The sequence below is a fragment of the Cupressus sempervirens genome, chromosome 6 (genome assembly GCF_028749045.1).
Source record: "Cupressus sempervirens isolate cs-2001-9-10 chromosome 6, ASM2874904v1, whole genome shotgun sequence".
NCBI lineage: Eukaryota > Viridiplantae > Streptophyta > Pinopsida > Cupressales > Cupressaceae > Cupressus > Cupressus sempervirens.
The window spans coordinates 132,242,254-132,262,266 of NC_143123.1; the positions used below are offsets into that span (position 1 = coordinate 132,242,254).

General features: G+C 33.1%; 1 protein-coding gene across 4 annotated transcripts in view; it reads left to right on the top strand.

Annotated features, from left to right (window-relative positions):
- The first annotated feature begins 14,565 nt into the window (after positions 1–14,565).
- Positions 14,566–20,013, top strand: part of LOC149551577 (fumarylacetoacetase-like) — a 140,994-nt gene continuing 135,546 nt past the window's right edge. For 3 of the 4 annotated variants that reach the window (XM_089787083.1, XM_089787086.1, XM_089787084.1), the window contains exons 1-2: positions 14,742–15,290; positions 15,380–15,458. In XM_089787083.1, coding sequence (XP_089643209.1) covers positions 15,093–15,290; positions 15,380–15,458 — 277 coding nt within the window. In that variant the 5' untranslated portion in view covers positions 14,742–15,092. Of the gene's footprint in view, positions 15,291–15,379; positions 15,459–20,013 lie in introns of all 4 variants that reach the window. The other variant, XM_089787082.1, reaches the window with a different exon arrangement.

Below are 20,013 nucleotides of genomic sequence, written 5' to 3' on the forward strand. Positions count from 1 at the left end.
TATACTTTACTTTGATCCAAGGTAATACTTCGACCATTTAAAATAACGCATTTCACTAGAAACAAATATATTACAATAAATAAGAGATCAACATAATATATAAGTATACATTATATGAAAACTCGACCTTATATGAAAGTGTCACTAATAAGTATACATTTAAATGAAAGTTCTCAACCTTATATTCACTAATAGAAAAATAAACTCATCAAAATTATTAATTATTAATAATAGATTTTCGTTCAATGATAGAATTTTTTATTATTATTAAAAATTTGAACTTTATATCATCTAAATGTCTATAACATACAAAATTTAAACCACATAACACAAACAAACATTTTAGGTATTATTCTCACCACTAAATCACAAGGCCCATGAGCTACCAACTAACAAAGATCACCACTTAAATGATTTAGGAGCCCGATATGGGCCCACTCATGCCTGAAACCTCTTCAGCTTAGAACTAAGGATTAACGGGCATCCACGCCGTCAAAATCACTCAGGCAGCGATCCCACCCTCATCCCTATGATATCGAAGCCTTGCACTTAACAAGACTTGATCTCTGGTAGGCTCTTTTGGGAAGCCTTGTGCCTAAATCTTTATAGCGCAGGCTACATCACATCCTCAGAAAACTGAGCTATGTTAATCGAATCTCTCCAAGGTCACCATTAATAGGTTAATTAAATTTACATGTTATAATGTATTTAAATTATGCAATACTTTAATAAGATATATTATGAGGGAAAAGAAAGAAAATTTAATATAGAGTTAATAAAGCATATAATAATATTGATATATGATTTAGATGTTAGCTAAGTATATATCAAAATATATAATTAGATGTAAATTTAATATATTTTTCATTAAGTTTTTAGCTATAAATTTTATTTTATTTTGATGAAGGGTTTGGGAACTTTATAAGGGGCCACATGTGCACCTCTTCAGCTAGAGCAAAGGACTGGGGGCATCCACGACCATGATTCTAACCTCATCCCTTATGATATCAAGCCTCACACTCAACAATACTTGATCCTTGATGAGCTCTTTGTGAGTCATTCAACTTCACCAATAGACCAAGGACCTTTCAACACCTATAATCTTTTAGCTCTTTTCACTTATATTTCTTGTATAAATAATATATTTCTATTGTGTAATAATTTAATAAGATATATTATGTGTGATAATATCAGTTATATAAATATAAAAATATATTATTGAATGTAAATTTGACATAAAAATTTCACTCTTTCCATTCATAAATGAAGTTTGCCATAAAATATTAATCTTGAAATATTAATATATTTAAGGAAAACTTTTTCTCTACATTTGAAATACACCAATACAATAAACAAAAATACCATTACTCTTATGTGGGTGTGATATCCCCATTTTGGCATATAATTTAAATAATAAATAAATATTATATATAAAGTAATATTAATAATGATATTAAAATTATACTATTTTATAGAGTAATATTATATTATAATCATATAATAATATCATATATATCATATTATAATAATAACAATCTAATATAATTATGATTAAGATATATTTTAATGTAACAACGTCCTATATTAATAAAGTATTGTAATTTGATTATATATATATATATATATATATAGTTGATATATTATTAAATTAATATATATTATAATAATAATATATTTTATGGTATTAATTAATATAAACTAAGCTTATTAATATAAATATATAATTATATTATTATTAATATAATATAATATTATTATTATTATGAAAGGACGTGACTCTCTCTCTCTCTCTCTCTCTCTCTCTCTCTCTCTCTCTCTCACACTCACACACACACACACACAATATATATATATATATATATATATATGGAATAATAACATTCCTATAAGGGTGTTAGGGTTAGTTTGTAGCCTCCTTTTTATCATCTAATTCTGTTATTTAAAATTATATTAGTCCAAGAAGGTTATACTTCAGCTTGCCTTTTAGTTGGACTTGGCCTCGACATTTGCATTCTTCGGATTAGTAGGTTCAAGTAGGTCTTTTATTAACATTCATTAATAATAAGCATTATGTGAACTATTTGAAGCTAAAATAGAATGTTTGTACCTAATCAGGTAAGTCATCTGTATTGATTTTTTGCAATACTAATGACTTCTTGTTAAGTGGACTTTTGTTCAATAGTTTCGTGAGCTCCTATAAAACAACAAAGAAGAGAGGCCCACTAAGGATCTAAAGCTCCGGTCAGATGGTTCTTTTGGTTCAAATTACTTTTGGCTAATCCAGGGTTCTTTTAAGCGGTCACATTTAGATTAGGACTCTTATCCACTCCTTTTGTAATAATTATTCATTTGTTATTGGGGTATGGCCCTTTTATAATGTAATAATAAAGGACTAAGGTCTCGGGCGAGACTAGAGGTTCTCTTCTCCATTCTTTCCTACCAATGCCCGTTTGAACGGAGAAACCCTAGTTGTAATACTTTTATTTAATATAATCAAAGGTTTCAGTCGTTTACTGATTTAAAAAAAATAGTCTTGTAAGCATGAAGGAGAAAAATAGAAAATATATGGGCCATACTGTTTTAAAACTTAATGTCTAGAATCGAGACATTACAAATGGTATCAGAGCATGTAAGATCTTGGAGACATGAGCAATCCATCAAAACATTAAAAGAATACCCAAAAAGAAACATGAAAAGTTTAATATAAAAGCTTATAACATGCTAGTGCGAATTCAAGAAATCATACAGCTTAGGTGTGTTGAGAAGGCCAGACTTTGCAGTAGTGGCAAAGTATCTTTACACTATTATCTTCAATTCTTATTTTATTTTATTTAGAAAGTGGTGCAATATGTTGATTAAGAGGAGAATGTTAGTGATGACATACAAGCATGTTCTGATTGTATTTCATTTGTGGAAAAAGGCTTAATTGTCATCTTTGTGAGTTCTTGGTGTTGAACAAGCTTCACGTTGTAGTCACAATGAATGCAAACAAAAGTAATGAAGAAAGGGTCACTAATGTGTTCGTATAAGTTAAAAGGTTTTTAAAAAAAAGAAAAAACTTAGAAAGGAGATACTTTCCAAATTCTAGGAATCTTTTGAATGGCAACAGAAGAATTTTTAGGAAGAAATACTCTAAGTCGCAAAACTTGGCGAAACATTTAAGAATCCCAAGTAGGAGTTATTTTTTTTAAAAGTAGAATTTGTAAATTCTTCAAACCAAATGAAAGAACAAGAAGAATAAATGAGAAAAATAATATTATACCAAGAGAAAGGGCACTACAAGTTCTTATGTTGACGGAAATGTGAGATACAAGTTTAGCAGCAACAACAACATTGTACTGTTGGGTGGATATTTTGCAACCGACAGTTTTGGGTAAAAATTCAGTCACAAAATAGGATGACCAGCCACAGTGTGTGAGACAAAGTCTCTCCTACCTTAAAGGGAAGGCTCCCCCTTCTCACCATTCCTTGGATCAACTCAAGGTAAGCAAGAAGTTGAGAGATTTTATAAAATGAGTGTTACTAATATCCTTTCTTCTGAACTTTCAAGAAAAAATCCACTTAATCATGGAGCGAGTAATGGGCAGGGTGAATCTCTAACTACACTTCTATCAAGAGTTGGAAACAACGATACCAATAAACCTTTACTAACTCAAAGGCTAGCTGAAAATGCACCAGTTTGGCTCTAAGTTTGGTCGTACTTTTATATGGAAAAACTTTACAATTAGGGTACAAAGACTCCTAAAAGTAAAAATACTTAGCTATTTTGTGAATTAAGAAGAAAATATAAGCTATAGGCAAAGCTTCCAGCTATACACTTTCACAATTGCTCCTGATCAAAGCTCTAGCTTCAATTGCCTCTTAACTCTTTTCTATTCAATTCACAAGACATAATTACCAATAACACAAGATAATATGAATCAAAGACAACGTGGATGAACTATAGACAAAGCTTACAATTCACACAAATAACAATCTCACTTAATCAAATTTAAGTTTCAAATGCTCCTTTGTATTCACTTTCTCTTAAAATAGTGCTTGCACACCACAACTCTCTTACATAAAGATAGCGATAATTTTACAATGAGGGGGCACTCCTTTATATAGGCACATGAGTTGAAAAAAAGATGGAGGAAAAATTGGGAGCAACTTAACCAACTTTGACCTAGTCTAACTATAGGAGAAAAAATAGGGTTACATGCAACTCGCATTACATCTTTTACATACATGTAACTTGCATTACATGTAATTATGTTTTTTTATGTAATGCATTCTTTACAACAACTAACATGAAATAAAAACAAAACAAAAATCTTAGAGATTGTTTCTCAATGCCTTGAATTTGACAATGATGTCATGCACTATGGGAAGATCAACAAGTTCCATAGTCTTCGATATGGCTTCAACTCTTACTGCATTTTCATATGCTAATTGCATGATTTTGGAATTTGTTGTTGTTGTTGTATCTAACAAGTGTTTTGTCAAGGATTTATACAAAATAAACTTATTCATCATATGTGAACCAAAATCTTCAGAATCTACATCAGCATTAATCCTGTTGGTACATTATGAATTTACTATCTCTGTTGCACTAAGATTACCAGATTTATCAATAACATGACATCTCGTCTGTTCCAAATCACAACTAACACTTGTTTCAACTGCTTGAAAATCTCCAAAAGCCACTTGCAACTTTTGATCAGTTTCATTAGTGTCTCCTTGTAACCAATGAACCCTTGAAATCTGAATAATATTTCACATGATGAAAGAATGTCACATGAAACTAAGGTATCCAAATCAAATTTCACCATTTCATCCCAATTATCAACGATTTGTTTCAAGTTATCTACTTCCAGATTCAAAGAAGAAATTAATTTTTTCTCCATTTCAGTCATCTCTTTGACATGCCCAAGAATTGCAAATGTCTTTATGATGGCTCGAACTCATTCAGAAATGATTTCTTGTATACAAGACTTAGTAGCTTCAATCAACTTTCTCTCTTTAGATGTTTGAGACATAACAACAACACTTTGAGAAGATTGTTTTTGGATAACCTCATTCAAACAAGAGATCTCCTATTTCAGTCAATTCTTCTTTTCCCAAAGCTCGTGATTCTTTTTTGATACATTGGCCAATGCATCTTAAGCATCTTGCAAACACACCAAATGTGATTTCTTTCCAACTTCAACCTTAGTAAACTTGTAGTCAAAATGAGTAAGTTCCTCAATAGGTTTATCTACTAAGTGCTCAACAACCTCAACAAATTTGGTTTTATCAAAATCAACTGAAATTCTGGAAACAATCTTATCTTTCAAAGATTTGGATTTAGTCTTCTTAACAGGAAGATTGTTAGGAGGAACAACCACTTTCCTTCTCTTTCTTGTTATTTTACTCAACCATGCAGGCAGGCTAAAACTTTCATTTGCAAAAGCAGGCAAAGTGGAGACCATAGGCATTGATCCAAATTACATATCTATAGTGACTGAGCAAGATTCAGTTTGTACTGCTGAAGGCATAGGAACATGTTGAGAAGACTTCGTCATGAAGAGTTCAAATCCTATCAAAGATGTATCAAGTTAGGAAACTTGACCACTGGTAAGAGTCAAAAATTCTTCAAACACATTTGCTCAGTGATCATATTGTTCATGTGCAGGGACATGAGGAGTAGTAGAAGAAATAGGAAGAGCCATGATATTAACCTCTGAGACTGGAATGGAAGGAGTGAAAATAGTGGAAAATGAATCCACATCATCATCGACCTCTTGCAAAAATGGTTCTTCGTGTATAGAAGATGTACAAGCTCGTACAAGCTTTGGAGGAGATATGATCGTGATTTCCTCTTCTTCATCTGAATCTCCTTTATCAAATTTTGTTTCCAATTCTTCTTTTGATTCTGCTACTGATTCTTGAATTGGCTTAGGAATTTGAGATGATTTTATTCCTTTTCTACCCTTCAATTTGAATTTGAGGGAACCCTTGGCATTAGAAGATGTGGCACCATCTTTCCCTGTAATCTCCAATTGTGATTTTCTGCCTAGAGGACCAAAACTTCCACAATCCAAGCCCATCTTAGGATTTACTCTTTTAAGGCCTTTACTTTTCAACCATTTATTAGTGTTTACTAGGATGGATTGAAATATGTCCATGATAGATGTACCTTCCTTTTGTTGCCATTGGATAGGAAAAGGGCATTTCTTATCAAAGCGAACTTGATGAAATTTTGGATCAAGAATGTCGCCATCATCTTCAAATTGGAAATTTGAAGGGATTTCCAACATGTTAAGATCAATTATTTGTTGCAAGGTTAATCTGCAGTAATCCATCTTCAGGATGTCAAGTTCTATCCTCATGTCTATCTAGATATCTTCAATGCAATGAACATGAGTGTAAGCTCTTTTCATTTGAGAATTTATTTTTCGATAGTCAAAATCAAATCTGGCCTTGAACTTCTTCAAGGTGATCAACTACAACTCTGCTTCCATATTCTTTTCTTTAGGCATAGAAATGATTGAATAATTGCCAATAGCCAAAGGCTTAGTTGAGGTAATGCCAAAACTAGGCCTATGTGAAGCATGTTGATCACTCTGCATGTCCATGAGTTGTCTAGCTAACTCCATCAAAATTATTTGATCTGTAGCATACCTAGGTAAGGTATATGACTCTCCCTTGAAATATCCAACTCTCATGTATGTGAAAGTGGAAAACTGAAGAAAAATACAATCGTATTGATTCAGCTTCTCCCATGCTGCATCATATACTCTTTTGATGATCAACTGCTTATCAAACAAGCACCAGAAATGTCCAAAGAAGGCATCCTGAACTCTTTTGTAATGGAGCATACTATTTGCCAAAGTGATTTAATCATAGTAATCCCAAATAGGAACTTGAAGACGATCTCCTTTGGTAGGAAGACCAGAGAAATATCCCATAGCAGCAGTGATGTAAACTAGATAGAATTCATGTAAAAAGTTACTGATGTTCCCACATGGCATATTTGCTGGCAAAGTGCAGTACTAATAAGTTCTCCCCAAAAGATGTGTTCTTTATTCTTCATAATTTGAAACATGAATTTATACATCAATGGCTCAAAATTAGTAGAATCTTTAAGGCCACAAATCTGACTAAGAAGGATGATGAGATCCTTATACAATTGTTTGAAATTTGACCGATGAACAGTCTTTGGCCATCTTGAGAAATGACTTCTTTTATTGTCTAACCAATAAAGGTTGACATACTTCTGATAATTACTCTTTTTCTCATTCCAACTAGCCAATGATGATTCTTTAGTCAAATCAGTAGATTTTGATTTATGCAGAACCTTAAAGATTTGTTCTATAACCTCAGGATCTAGGCTAATGATAACCTTTCTGTTAGCATCTTTGATATTTTTCATCTTGGGAGTAAACCGCTTTGCACATCCATAAATGAAGTTAGGTTCTATAGCCTCCATAGGAAATGTGGATACCAAATGAATGTTGCTTTTCCTAATGTACTTCATTTCATGACTAGCCGAAGCTTCAATTCTTTATAGAAATTCAGCCACATCAATATGACCAATCTTCATGTCCAACACCTTATCCAAAATAGATATGACTGAAGAAAGATTTGCATGAGCCAATTCTTTATCATATTGATATTTCATTTTGCCTTTGGATTTGGATGGCAGAGACATGCCTTGTGCTTGTGCTGCAACACAAAAATCTCAAAACATAAATACATCATCGGAAGAGATCTCCATACAAGCAATTTCTAGATCAGTAGTGAAGATTTAAAAATGGATTAGAGACTTCACAAATCTGTCAAATAACTTCAAAGAGAAAGCATATGCATATGCCATGGAACAAAAAATAGAATGAAATGAAATGAAAGTGAGAAAATGGAAGATGAAATGAATGGAATGAGAATGAGAATGTGTGAAGGTGCAATGCATGGGAATGCGTGCAAATAAAAATTGTTGATTTCAAAAGTGACTTAGTATTTTCAAGGCATTATTGCATAAAAAATGAATACATGTAAATGCAACATTTAACGGGAGGTGAAGGGTGAAATGAGATGCAAATGCGGGTGAAGGATACCCTTCACATGTATGCGAATGAAGGTCAAAATGGAAAGCATGGAAAGGTGCAAAAACATATATGTGCTCACGAAAGTGCAAATGCATATGAAGGGATAGAAATGGAAAATGAAAGTGAGATAATCAGTTTTATAGTCACTTTTGGTGAAAATGAGAAGTCAAAGTACATGGGAAGTGAAAATGACATCTTTTTGACTTTTCAAAAAATGACTTTTAATCAAAATCAGACCTTTTGGATGCAATTACATGTAAAATATTTCGTGTAATCATGTCGTGCGAATGGAAGCGAAAAGTGAGATGGGTAAAAATGGAAGTGGAAAATGGGATTACATGCATGTGCGGATGGCGAATGGAATAAAAAACATGTAATTGCATTTCGTTGAGTGAGAGATGTAGTGTTGTGACATGAAACAGAATGTGGAATATGACGATGCTTTCATGTGTAATGAAGCAAAAACAAGTTCTTGGGAAAGAACTTGCAATTTCTCCAAGTGGAGAAAATCGGCAAGCAAGCACAAAACACAAAAAATAAAAGAAATAATGTACCTTCAAAAAATAACTCAAACATGCCAAGCTGTAATGCACTTCAAAACTCAAATTTGAAATTAGGACTTGGGAAAGAGCCAAAAACATGAAAATGAATAAAAACATCATATTTAAAAGAAAAATGCACTTTCTATGGCAAAGATTTTCACAAATGGCAACCATCAAGTAATTTCATGCATAAAATCAGCAAGATAAGCATGAATTAAATAGCAAGGAAGAAGAAGTTCACTTACATGAAGATTAAGTGCCAAATATGAAAGAAAAAGATGCTCCAAAATTGTAAAATTCTCCAAAAATGGTAAGACTTTTTCCAACTTTGCAAATTCGAATGGGAGAGGGCAGCAAATAAGGATTTTTTTAGAGAATGCCAAAATGTGCCCTAAAAACACTCCAAGATCCAACGATTTTAAAGGTTCATGCTTGCAAAACATTTTTGGTAAAAAACATTTTTTCTCATGTTGTAAGATCAAAAATGTTTTGATCGTTAAACCTCAAAACATGAACTACAATGCAATGTAATCCCCAAAAGATGCCAAATCGATTTGGTTGGGAGGAAAAACATGCATTAAAAATGGATTTTCTTGCAGATTTCTTCAAAAATGTGATCCATTATGAAAGTTTCAAAAATGTTTTTGAGGTAAATGAATCCATTTTAAAAGCAAGGAAACTCATTACCATCCAAAAATGTTTCAAATGGAACAAATCTCATGCAAATCCATTGAGAAAAACTTAAGTTATGAGCAAAAAAGGAGGTATTTGGAGTTTTCTTCAAAAACATGCCCTAAGATTGAGCTCCAAAAACAATTTTCAGAATGTTAAATCCATTCTTGATGCAAAAGAAATCATTTCCAAGCAAAAACGTCTTCAATGGAGAAGATTTCATGCAAATCGACCAAGTAAATCTCAAGTTATGAGCAAAATCAGGTTCTTGGAGGCCAAATGCATGCTTTCCTTTCAAAATCTGACGTTTTGGAGGGCATAACACATTCAAAATCGGACTTGTGACTTGCATATTTTAAGTTACATCTCACTTCTAAGATGCAAAGGCACGAAAACTTCACTTTTCATGTCATAGCATCAAAAAGGTCCACTTATGATGAATTTTTGATTTAATGACATAAAAAAGGTCCACCAAAGTAAACTTTATATGCAAGGGCATGTAAAAAGTCCACTTTTGATGGATTTCTCATGCATTTACATATAAAATGTCCACTTATGTAGACTTTAAGTTATTTAATTCACTTAATGTTACAAAATGGGTCAAAAATAATACTTATTCATCATATTATGAAATATAATACATAAACATCATTTGAAAGTAACATTTAAATAAGCATTTGATTTTTAAAACCGAAAATAAAAATGAAACAATAGAGTTATATGGTTACTTTAAGTGAAAAATTAAAAAGTAACTCAACTTAAAATTATAACATAAAGTGTATTACAGTCACTTTAAGTTATAAATTTAAAGTAAAAGTAACTTAAAAACATAACAAAAAGTGAATATAATGTTATATTTTTTTAAAAAGTGAATGTCAATTTGAAAATATAATACCATATTTTTGATTCATGTTGTTGCACCTAAAATGTCCACTTTTGAGGCACTAAAACGAGCATAACTCTTGACTGACAACTTTGATTGACCTCTAGGTTAGACCGAATTGAAGGAAAAATGAAAGACATGACATGAGCAAAATCAAAGGACTAAAAACAAGCAAAACACAAACTCAAAAGCAAAGGACGAACGATGAAGGCTTCAAACATCAAGCAAAAATTTGACAAAAAGCAAAACAAAAAAGACTTGACGAAGGCCTTTAATAAAAAAATTTGATATTTGAATCAAAATAGATCAATCGGTCAACATTAAACAATTAAATATCAAATTCAAGCTTAGAGAAACACAAAACTAGCACCAACACTTTTGTGGTGACAAAGTGAAGGACAACATGTGCAACAATATCATTGACTTGATGCATCTTCTTCTAGGAATTGTCATTTCACCGCCATTTCTTGCAATAAAAGAAAAAGGTATGCTATGATTGGTACCTTCTGCAGATCTATATGAGTTTTCAGTTGAACAGAACGCGGACCTAAGAGTCCTTGATGCTGCTCGAGATGCCATGCTACAGGTTTAGAATTTTCTGTTTAGGTTTAGGGAGAATGATAGAAAAGAGTACCAAGGATAGAATGTATCGACAAGGCAGGAGAGTTTTAAGAGATAATGGTGGCATATGTAAGCTAAGTTCATAGTGAAAGGCATGTGTTGGAGGTGTAGAACAATCTACAAGGTGTGATTGGGAATATTAAAACCCACACACTGATATTGTGTGATAGCCAGCGATGGTGTGATCCCTTTCACACCAACTGATGTATAATGTCATTATTGATTTCATTTATGGATCATAACATTGATCAATATAGAGTGCCACAGATCATTCAAAATATCAAATTATACATTCAGTGATCGATATTAAAACTGAGAAGGAATCAGGCATAGACCCAATCAAGAAGAAAAAAATGTTTTCCATGTAAAGATCAATTCGTGGGGAGTAGATGAAAAATTAACTATTTAATATTTTCTAAGGAAAGTAATTGTATTGGAGTTCTAAATAATAAATTTCAGACGTGCTTCCAGCAAGAGGATATTATAGTGGTATTTGATTCAAGGAAATTGTTATTAAAAGTGGAAGAATAATCATTTTGGAAAACAAGGAAAAAGTATACTTAAAATTCAAAGTATCGAATTGAAGAAAGGATAAGAAATATTACTCAATTTTATATAGTGAAACATTTTGAATGTTGTAAGGACATTTTGTTAGCAGAACAAGACTTTTTGTGTCTCTGAGATTGATTAATCATAAACAATCATTACGCTGGGAAATGTATAGTATACATGAAGAATCAAATGCTTCCTTACCAAGTGGAGATTAGGCATATATTGTCAATAGAATCATGATTTGACAGGATATGATATTATGTTGAAAAAAAGAGAAGATGCAATACTCACGAAGGAGGAACGTAATACAAACTGAAAAAAGATAAGTTATTTCTTCTGAGATTTGATTCTATTAAATGTTTTAATTCGTTATAAAATTATATTTTAAAGTATTTTTCTCTCAATTTAAGATGGAATTATTATACTCAAGCTTAAAAATCTAAGTGGATTGTAAGCAAAGACATTACAGTGATATCATCTTTTAATTTATTAATTTATTATTATTTTTTAAAGATGACTTTTATGGGATTCCTTATTTAATGTATTTAGATTTTTATTGTAAGGTCAAATTATTATTTCAAGATCAAATTAAAGGGATATCTCAAGTGGATATGATACTAAAAAATTGGCCTGAAAAGTTATAAGTTGCAAACTCGAGGAACAAAAAAGTTTGGAATTATAAAGGTCTTGAAAGGGGACATTATTAAAAATCTTTTTGCTTAAGTTCATGATGGATAGGGAATGTGCATAGGGGGAGGAGTAAATTGTCACGTTGGGGCAAGAGAATCCCAATACGGATTTTAAGATCTGAGGGAGCCCCAAGCTGAGCGTGTCCAAACTTGAGCAATAGTAAACCTTCCATCCATAATGAAATTAAATATGTTTCTAATGGGTAGGGAGTGTGCACAGGGGGAGGAGTAAATCGGTCACTTTGGGGCAAGAGAATCCCAATATGGATTAAAAATCGAAGGGAGTCCCAAGCTAAGCGTGTCCAAATTTGAGTAGTAGTAAATCTACCATCCACTATGGAATTATACACCCTATTATAATACTAGCTATAGAAAACATGCATCTTCAAGAACTTTTTATTTCAAGACAGGGGAAAGGAGCACGACATTCACGATCAAAGTGGTAAAACATTTCTTTACCCTTTTCTTATCTCAATTTGTAAGCTAGATTCTAACATGTATACTATGTGTTTGCATCGTGTCTTCATACATCAATGTGTTTTCTTCATGTCTTCATGCATTCGTGTCTACCTCGTGCTTGCATTGCGTCTTCATGCATTAATGTGTCTCCATTCATATGTTCTTGTACATGCTATTATATACTAACATGTCTACTTTGCAAGTGCCTAACACATATGTAGGAAAGAGAATGAATCCAAACTATGAATTAATGAGGATTAGATCAATTGCTTGAGGACAAGCAAATTCAAGAGGGGAGGACTATGATATACCCATTTTGACATATAATTTAAATAATAAATAAATATTATATATAAAGTAATATTAATAATGATATTATAATAATAATATTTTATAAAGTAATATTATATTATAATCATATAATAATATCATATATATCATATTATAATAATAATTTAATATAATTATGATTAAGATATAATTTAATGCAGTAACGTGCTATATTAATAAAGTATTATAATCTGATAATATATATAGTTGATATATTATTATATTAATATTTGTTATAATAATAATCTCAATATAATATATTTAATGATATTAATTAATATAAGCTAAACTTATTAATATAAATATATAATTAATATAATTATATTATTATTGTGAAAGGACATGACTCTTACTCTATAACACACACACACACACACACACACACACACACATATGAAATAATAACATTCCTGTAAGCATGAAGGAGAAAAAATATAAAATATATGGGTCGTACTATTTTAAAACCTAATGTCCTGAATCGAGACATTACAATGGGGTCCAATTACAACTAAGTGTTGATTGTATACATTTCAAATGAATAACATGCATGGATTTGACATTATCTATTCACATTCAATTAATTTCTCAAAGAAATAATTACAAGAATTCTATTGGTTTTATATCAAATAGTATATACCAATAACTTTTTTTGGTCTACAAAACCCATGTTTGTTCTTAAAGATGCATCCTACAAAATAATATTTAAGAATATTTGGGAGAATTTTAGTAAGTTCTAATCAAGTTGTTGATATGAACTATCTTTACAACTTCACATCAATCAATTGGTATAAAATTTTTTTTTTTAGGCTTTTATCTAGCTTAGAAAATGTGGGATTATTCTTGCTTCGAAATTGTAATATGATGAATCAAATTATTATAATATTTAAGTTCTAACTTTTGGAGCAACATATATATTTTAGAAAATACATTCTAAATATGATTCTTGACAAAGTTGTTGTTTGGGCATAAATTTGTAGCTATCGAAAATTGTAATCTCAAATTATGTGTTCTATGAGAATGCAAAAGAAAGACAATGAAAATAGTTTTACTCTCTAATTGTAAGCACGTTAGTTATAATATGTAAAAGTTTTTAAAAATACACAACTAAGTTGTCAATGTAACTTAACGATGTTAATTCTATATAGGTTATTAGAGATGTGAATGCTGTCAAATTACTTTGGGAACTCGACCATCACTTTTATGTGCTTCCTCTTATACGAAAACTCAATCTTATATGATAGTATCACTAATAGTAAACTAAACTCATCGAAATTACTAATAATAGATTTAAGTTCAATGATAGAATTTTTTAGTATAATTACCAATTTGATCTTAATATCATCTAAATGTCTACAATATACAAAATTTAAACCACATAACACAAACAAATATACTATGTATTACTCTCACCACTAAATCAGGGGGCCCATGAGCTATCAACCAACAATAACTACCATTGAAATGATTTAGGAACCCAATATGGGCCCACTCGTACGTGAAACCTCTTCAACTTAGAGCCAAGGATTGACCACATCCACACTGTCAAAGTCACCTCCTCATGTCTTATAATATCAAAGCCTTGAAGTACATGGGTAGACAAAACTTGTTTATTCTGTAATATGGGGGTGGTAGAGACAAAGCATCACTTTGTCAAAGATTGCCTAACATACATTGACATTAGATCTGGATATACAAAGATTTTACAGAACAGGTACTTGAATTACTTATTCGAGGAGAATCAAGTGAAGAGAACATCAGCTCTGATTATCAAACTTCAGTATTGGAGAGACAAGTTATCCAAAAGTTTGCAGCTAGATTAGTTCCTCTCCTACCTTAGGGGGTGATCATGTCGGTCCCATAGACTACTTTAGCTTCATAGACGTCATTAAAATCTACCATTTCATTTCATCCCTCGTGGGCTCTTTTGGAAAGCCTCGTGCCTAAATCTTTAAAGCGCGGGCCACATCACATGCTCAACTGAGGTTGGTGGCAGAAGCAACTTCCATTCAAACCAGTCAAACGATACAATGGAGGGAACAACCCATATTCGTCTCAGAAATGGCCGCAGGCTACAACAGCGGACACAAATTCACGTGTCATAGCAAGTTAGATATAACCACCATCTTATTTTATTCAATTCTTTCGTTGTGTTTCAGTGTCGGAGGTTTCAGCTGGAGTTTGCTATGCTATAAGATATCTGACTAATTGGTTGCCTTCAAATGAAATTAGCCCCATTACATTCTCCATTTAGCTGCTAAAAACACTTAAGAGAGTAGATATGAAGAGTTTTATCCCAGTCGATGCAGATTCTCATTTCTCCTTGCAGAATCTGCCATATGGGGTGTTTAAGCCCAGTCCTAGGGAAGAGGCTAGAGCCGGAGTGGCAATTGGAGACTATGTCTTGGACCTCAGTGCAATCTGTAGAGCTGGGCTCTTCAATGGGCCTCTTCTCAAAGGCTCTCACTGTTTTCTTGAGGTTAGTAGAAACAATGTTCGTTTTCTGCATTGGGTTGTTTAGTTGTCTTGTGCCGGAAGTTATAGATGACTCTTAAATGAATGTGATAGGGGACTTTGAATGCATTCATGGCAATGGGAAGACCTGCTTGGAAGGAGGCTAGAGCGACAATCCAAAAGCTTTTATCCGGCAAGTTTTACTTCTATTTCCCATTTTAAATTTAAGATTTTCCCTTAGCTGGAAAGACATGACCAACTTGCCTCAGAGAGAGCCATATCTCTGTTCAACCTTCTCTCGCCCTTACTAGTGAAAAGTTGTATTAATATATTATTTATAGTAGACAGTTTTTCGTAGTCACCATCTTTTTTGGCTGGGTAAATTTGAAAGCTTCCTTAAGCCAGCTTATTACGAAGTACCAATCACAGGAGGTATGTCCAGACGGGCTCGGACTCGGTCACCATTATGTCAGTTGTCCCACCTTATGATTAGAGTATGGCTAGTTGAACTTTTTTGCTCTGGCCTTTACGATCAGGTGTGCAGCTCAACACATACACTTTTGGCATACTTTCTCGTCGCAATGCAGTCACCATGTAGTCACGTGTCAACTGCAACAGGATCAAAGGCTGGGGATCGTATGGGTTTTAGGGTAACTCTCTGTCTACAGGTGATCTGACCATGTATGTTGGCACTACTTTGTCAATTTTCACTATGTAGAAGTACCTTTTCTGTGTCTGCTCAAAGATACAATATCTCATCCGCCCCATAATGTCTACTCTGTTCCTATTTTGGTAGTTTGTACACGTTCTGTTGCATGGCAATGTCCAAGACGTAAATCTTACCAAGGGGGACACTTTGTTTTTTTTTTTTTGCAAACTTCCAAGTGTCCCCCTTGTTAAGATTTATGTTTTAGTTTATGTTATAGCCAATACCCTGTTGCATGGCATGTAGAGAAGAATTTGAATGATTCTGCATGTCTTCTCAGAGATTTACTTTTACAAAGCTGTTTTATATAAGTCTCTGTCAAAGTTTTTATTACCAATATTGATTTGTTGTTGTGTGTGAGAGATTGGTTTTATATTTTCTTTCTTTACGCTTACTGTCATTCATAAGTTCATATTTATTTACAACACTTGGGATAAAAGAAATGTGGTGTTTCTTCCCTCGATTGTTCCCAGAATCTAAATCTCTTCGTACTGAGAATCTCAGGGAAACAAAAGGACTCTATCCTGCATGAAAAGCAGATGAAAATAATAATTCCTTAATCAGTAACAATGAATTGATCATCCCATACTTGTGCAACTGTATCAAGATTCTTAATTTGAGCTGGTGAGGCTTAAGGTTCAAATACAAGCCTCTCCTTGTTAGCCGCCCAAGTTCGAAACTTGAATGTTGTAAATGATCTGCCACAGGGTATTTTCTCTAACTTGAAATTAGCCAAAGCTCATGTCAAAGACTTTGTATTGTTGGTGGCACCCTGATGGAAGAGGCTTACAGTCATTATTGGTATCATAGTTCAAAATCCCATTCTCTGCACATCTTGGTGAGGCAAAAAATAAAATTCTCGGCAAATATCGGAGAGAAATTGGCAACTTCTTGGGAAAATATTGGGAATTTCAAAATGACTTAAATCACTGGCAATCACTCTAAATCACTAGCAAACACCTATTTTCTCCTCCCAAACCTTTCTCCCACACCCTACAAGCTCAGTGCTGCAAGAAGGAAATAATAAATTCGTTTCTGGGCATGTATGTCGTTTTACTGGCAAACTCACACACTGCCTGCGAGAACTAAAGCACTTCTCGTGAGAAGTTGCAGAGATATCGCTGAGAAGTTGGTCTTTTGTTGCGGCGAAAAGCTCATTTTCTCTCGACCAGAATCTCATGTGAAAAGGATGAGTTTCTAGCTGAGTCTAGAATCTCGCGAGAAGACGAGGTATCACCGATATTTTGGTATGATTTTGAACTATGATTGATATCATTCATGAAGTAATAAGATATATAATCTATCAGCTGAATCTTCAACATAATAGGACAAATTATGGATGATAGCTACATATTTTTGACTGAGCCTGAAACTGTTGTGTGTACTAATATATAAATGTCATCACTGTAAACTAAAACCTCAGCTGCACTTAAAACACTTTATTTGTCTCTGTAGTCAATTAGTTCTAGATGCCCTATTTTTAAGGTCTTTATCTAATTTCCATCTTAGAGTTGATGATAAACATATAATGAGTATACATTAGAATGTCCTACACACATCAAACCTGGGACAGGGACAGGCTTCAATCTCAGGCAACCATTGTTTCATATCATCTCTATGACTAAAATAATATGTTACATGCAAGTAATGTTTATATTAGTAAAGCATCTAATTACCATAAATCCGTAATGCAATTATACAAAACCTGCAATTAGCTAATTGCCACTTGCTCCCTGTTAACATGCATTTCTTTGTCACATCCATAAAGAAGTTTCTTGTTGAATGGACTGGCATTGCTTCCAGATGCACTTATCATAATGCCCGCAATACAATATTATCTTGATGCACTTGATTTGCAAATTTATCCAGTTAAGTGGTATCCATGACTTAGAATATTCTCTCCCTGAAATAGTTTATCTGCTCACTATGATGTGAATGATACTTTCCAATGAGAGTTTTAATTGAAGAACACGCATTTAAGTTGAAATCTATATATTATTTACATTATCCAATTATATTCAAACTCAGAAAACTGTTTTACCTTTTAACAGATGGATTTATCAGCCTTAATTCTTATTTGCATGAAAACAGCTCATCCACTCACAAAAAACTGACCAGAATTAACCATTTTCAAGGGGGCATACTAAGCTTTACCCAACATACCACATGAATATGAATGAATTCCACTTCACCGAATTTCTTTCTATAATGACCATATATGTGTATTGGAGGAAGCACTTGATGAAGATATTTGTGAGGTTCTTCCCCATGATCTTTATTTGAATGACAACTGGATATTTCTTGATGTTCTTTGTCAGCAGCATTGGGTCAATGACTTGTTCGCCCTCAGGTGGCTGATCTATTATCATGTTTTTAGTTGAGTATTCTTGTCATCGACTTTGGTCATCACAGGCTATGTTTCTAATTGCCACTCTCAGTTGTGGCATGTTTTGAAGAAGATTTGTCGCCTTGGTGGGTGCAGTTGTCTGTAGCACTTGCCAAACTATGCTCTTCTCTGGCTTGGACTGCAATGATGTACTTGCAGTTCTGTTAGAGGTTCTTTGTTCCTTTGCTATTACTTGTTCTACTTTTGCTTTGGCTTCTCAAAGTTGTTCTTTTCCTTTATGAGGGTCTGGGTACACCACCTTCTTGGTTTGTGCTCTATGATTGCCAGAACTACCTCATCTTTTCCTCCACGTCTAGCATATTATTGCCCTTTTGCTTTGGGTAGTCAGTGTCTTCATGGCCACCTAGTCTACATCATTTGCTCAATAATTGTGCATTGCACGTCTAGCATATTATTGCCCTTTTGCTTTGGGTAGTTGGTATCTTCATGGTTACCTAGTCTACATCATTTGCTCAATAATTGTGCATTGCCTTTCTAATTCTGGCTCTCTCTCGCAAAGTTTCCTCATTTTGCTACGCTATCAACATTGTACGATAGGATGTCCTTTGGAGGCTGTAAAGACCTCAAGTCTATATGTATGATCTAATTTTTTGTTTAGCGTTAGATTATTAAATTCAAAAAAGAACAGGTTGCACAATATAGATTCAGGAAAAGAAAATTCAACTACAAGGGTCTCCAAATTGCTTATAGATTATTTAGATGGTTAATAGTGCTCACATAGTTTCAAAACACCAATAAACAAGTCAATCCTAGAAGTTGTGTAATGTCCTCCATATTATTAAATAATCTTATTTAATAGTCTTGTATGTCTGGCCCTTAATGTCCCCTCAGAATTATCCTTATGGGAATAAAGTAAACATATATTATATTAATTATTCTATATTAGTTCCAATACTTTATAAACTAATATAAAATAATTAATAATTGAAACTTTCAATTATTGTTAAATAAGTGGTTCCCAATTTTAGTTGCATATGGGAACATGTATTGTACCTTTAAATCACCGATTCAGTCGTTTTTAGGGCATCGAGGATTCGATTGAAGGAACAATCGTAGGATTGAGATGGAATTTTTTTGGTAAATTCCTTTCGTCAGAATATTTACTGACCTAGTGGAATGCTGGAGGTTCAGACGTAGAGAGGAGGATCGACTATGGGCACGATACTGACAAAAGTGACCGAATGAATGTGAAGATGAAGGATTGGTTGAAAATTCTTCCGTGGCGGCAGTGAGATCACATTTGTACATATAATTATCATACCCACAAGAGGACAAAGCGGTTGTCTATTGAGAACGGTAGCGAATCGGGTTTATCATTGGTAGAGCAAGGCATGTTAGAGACTTGACAAGAAACCAAATATATCTTCCAGATTAATCACTGTGGTAATTAAGCACTCTCATGTTGAAGACCAGAATTGTGATGATTAACACCAAGGAGTCGTGAATCCTGTTGGAGGGCCAAAGCGATTAGAAATTCTACAGTATCATCTCACAGGTGCATTTTCATTGCCACGTCAACCTCCTATATGTAGTAATTATTTATTCCATATTGAAATAAGAATTTTCTGTATGGTGCTACTTTAAATTTAAAGGCCTTAAAGATGGAATAAATCAAAATAATTAGTCTATTCAGTT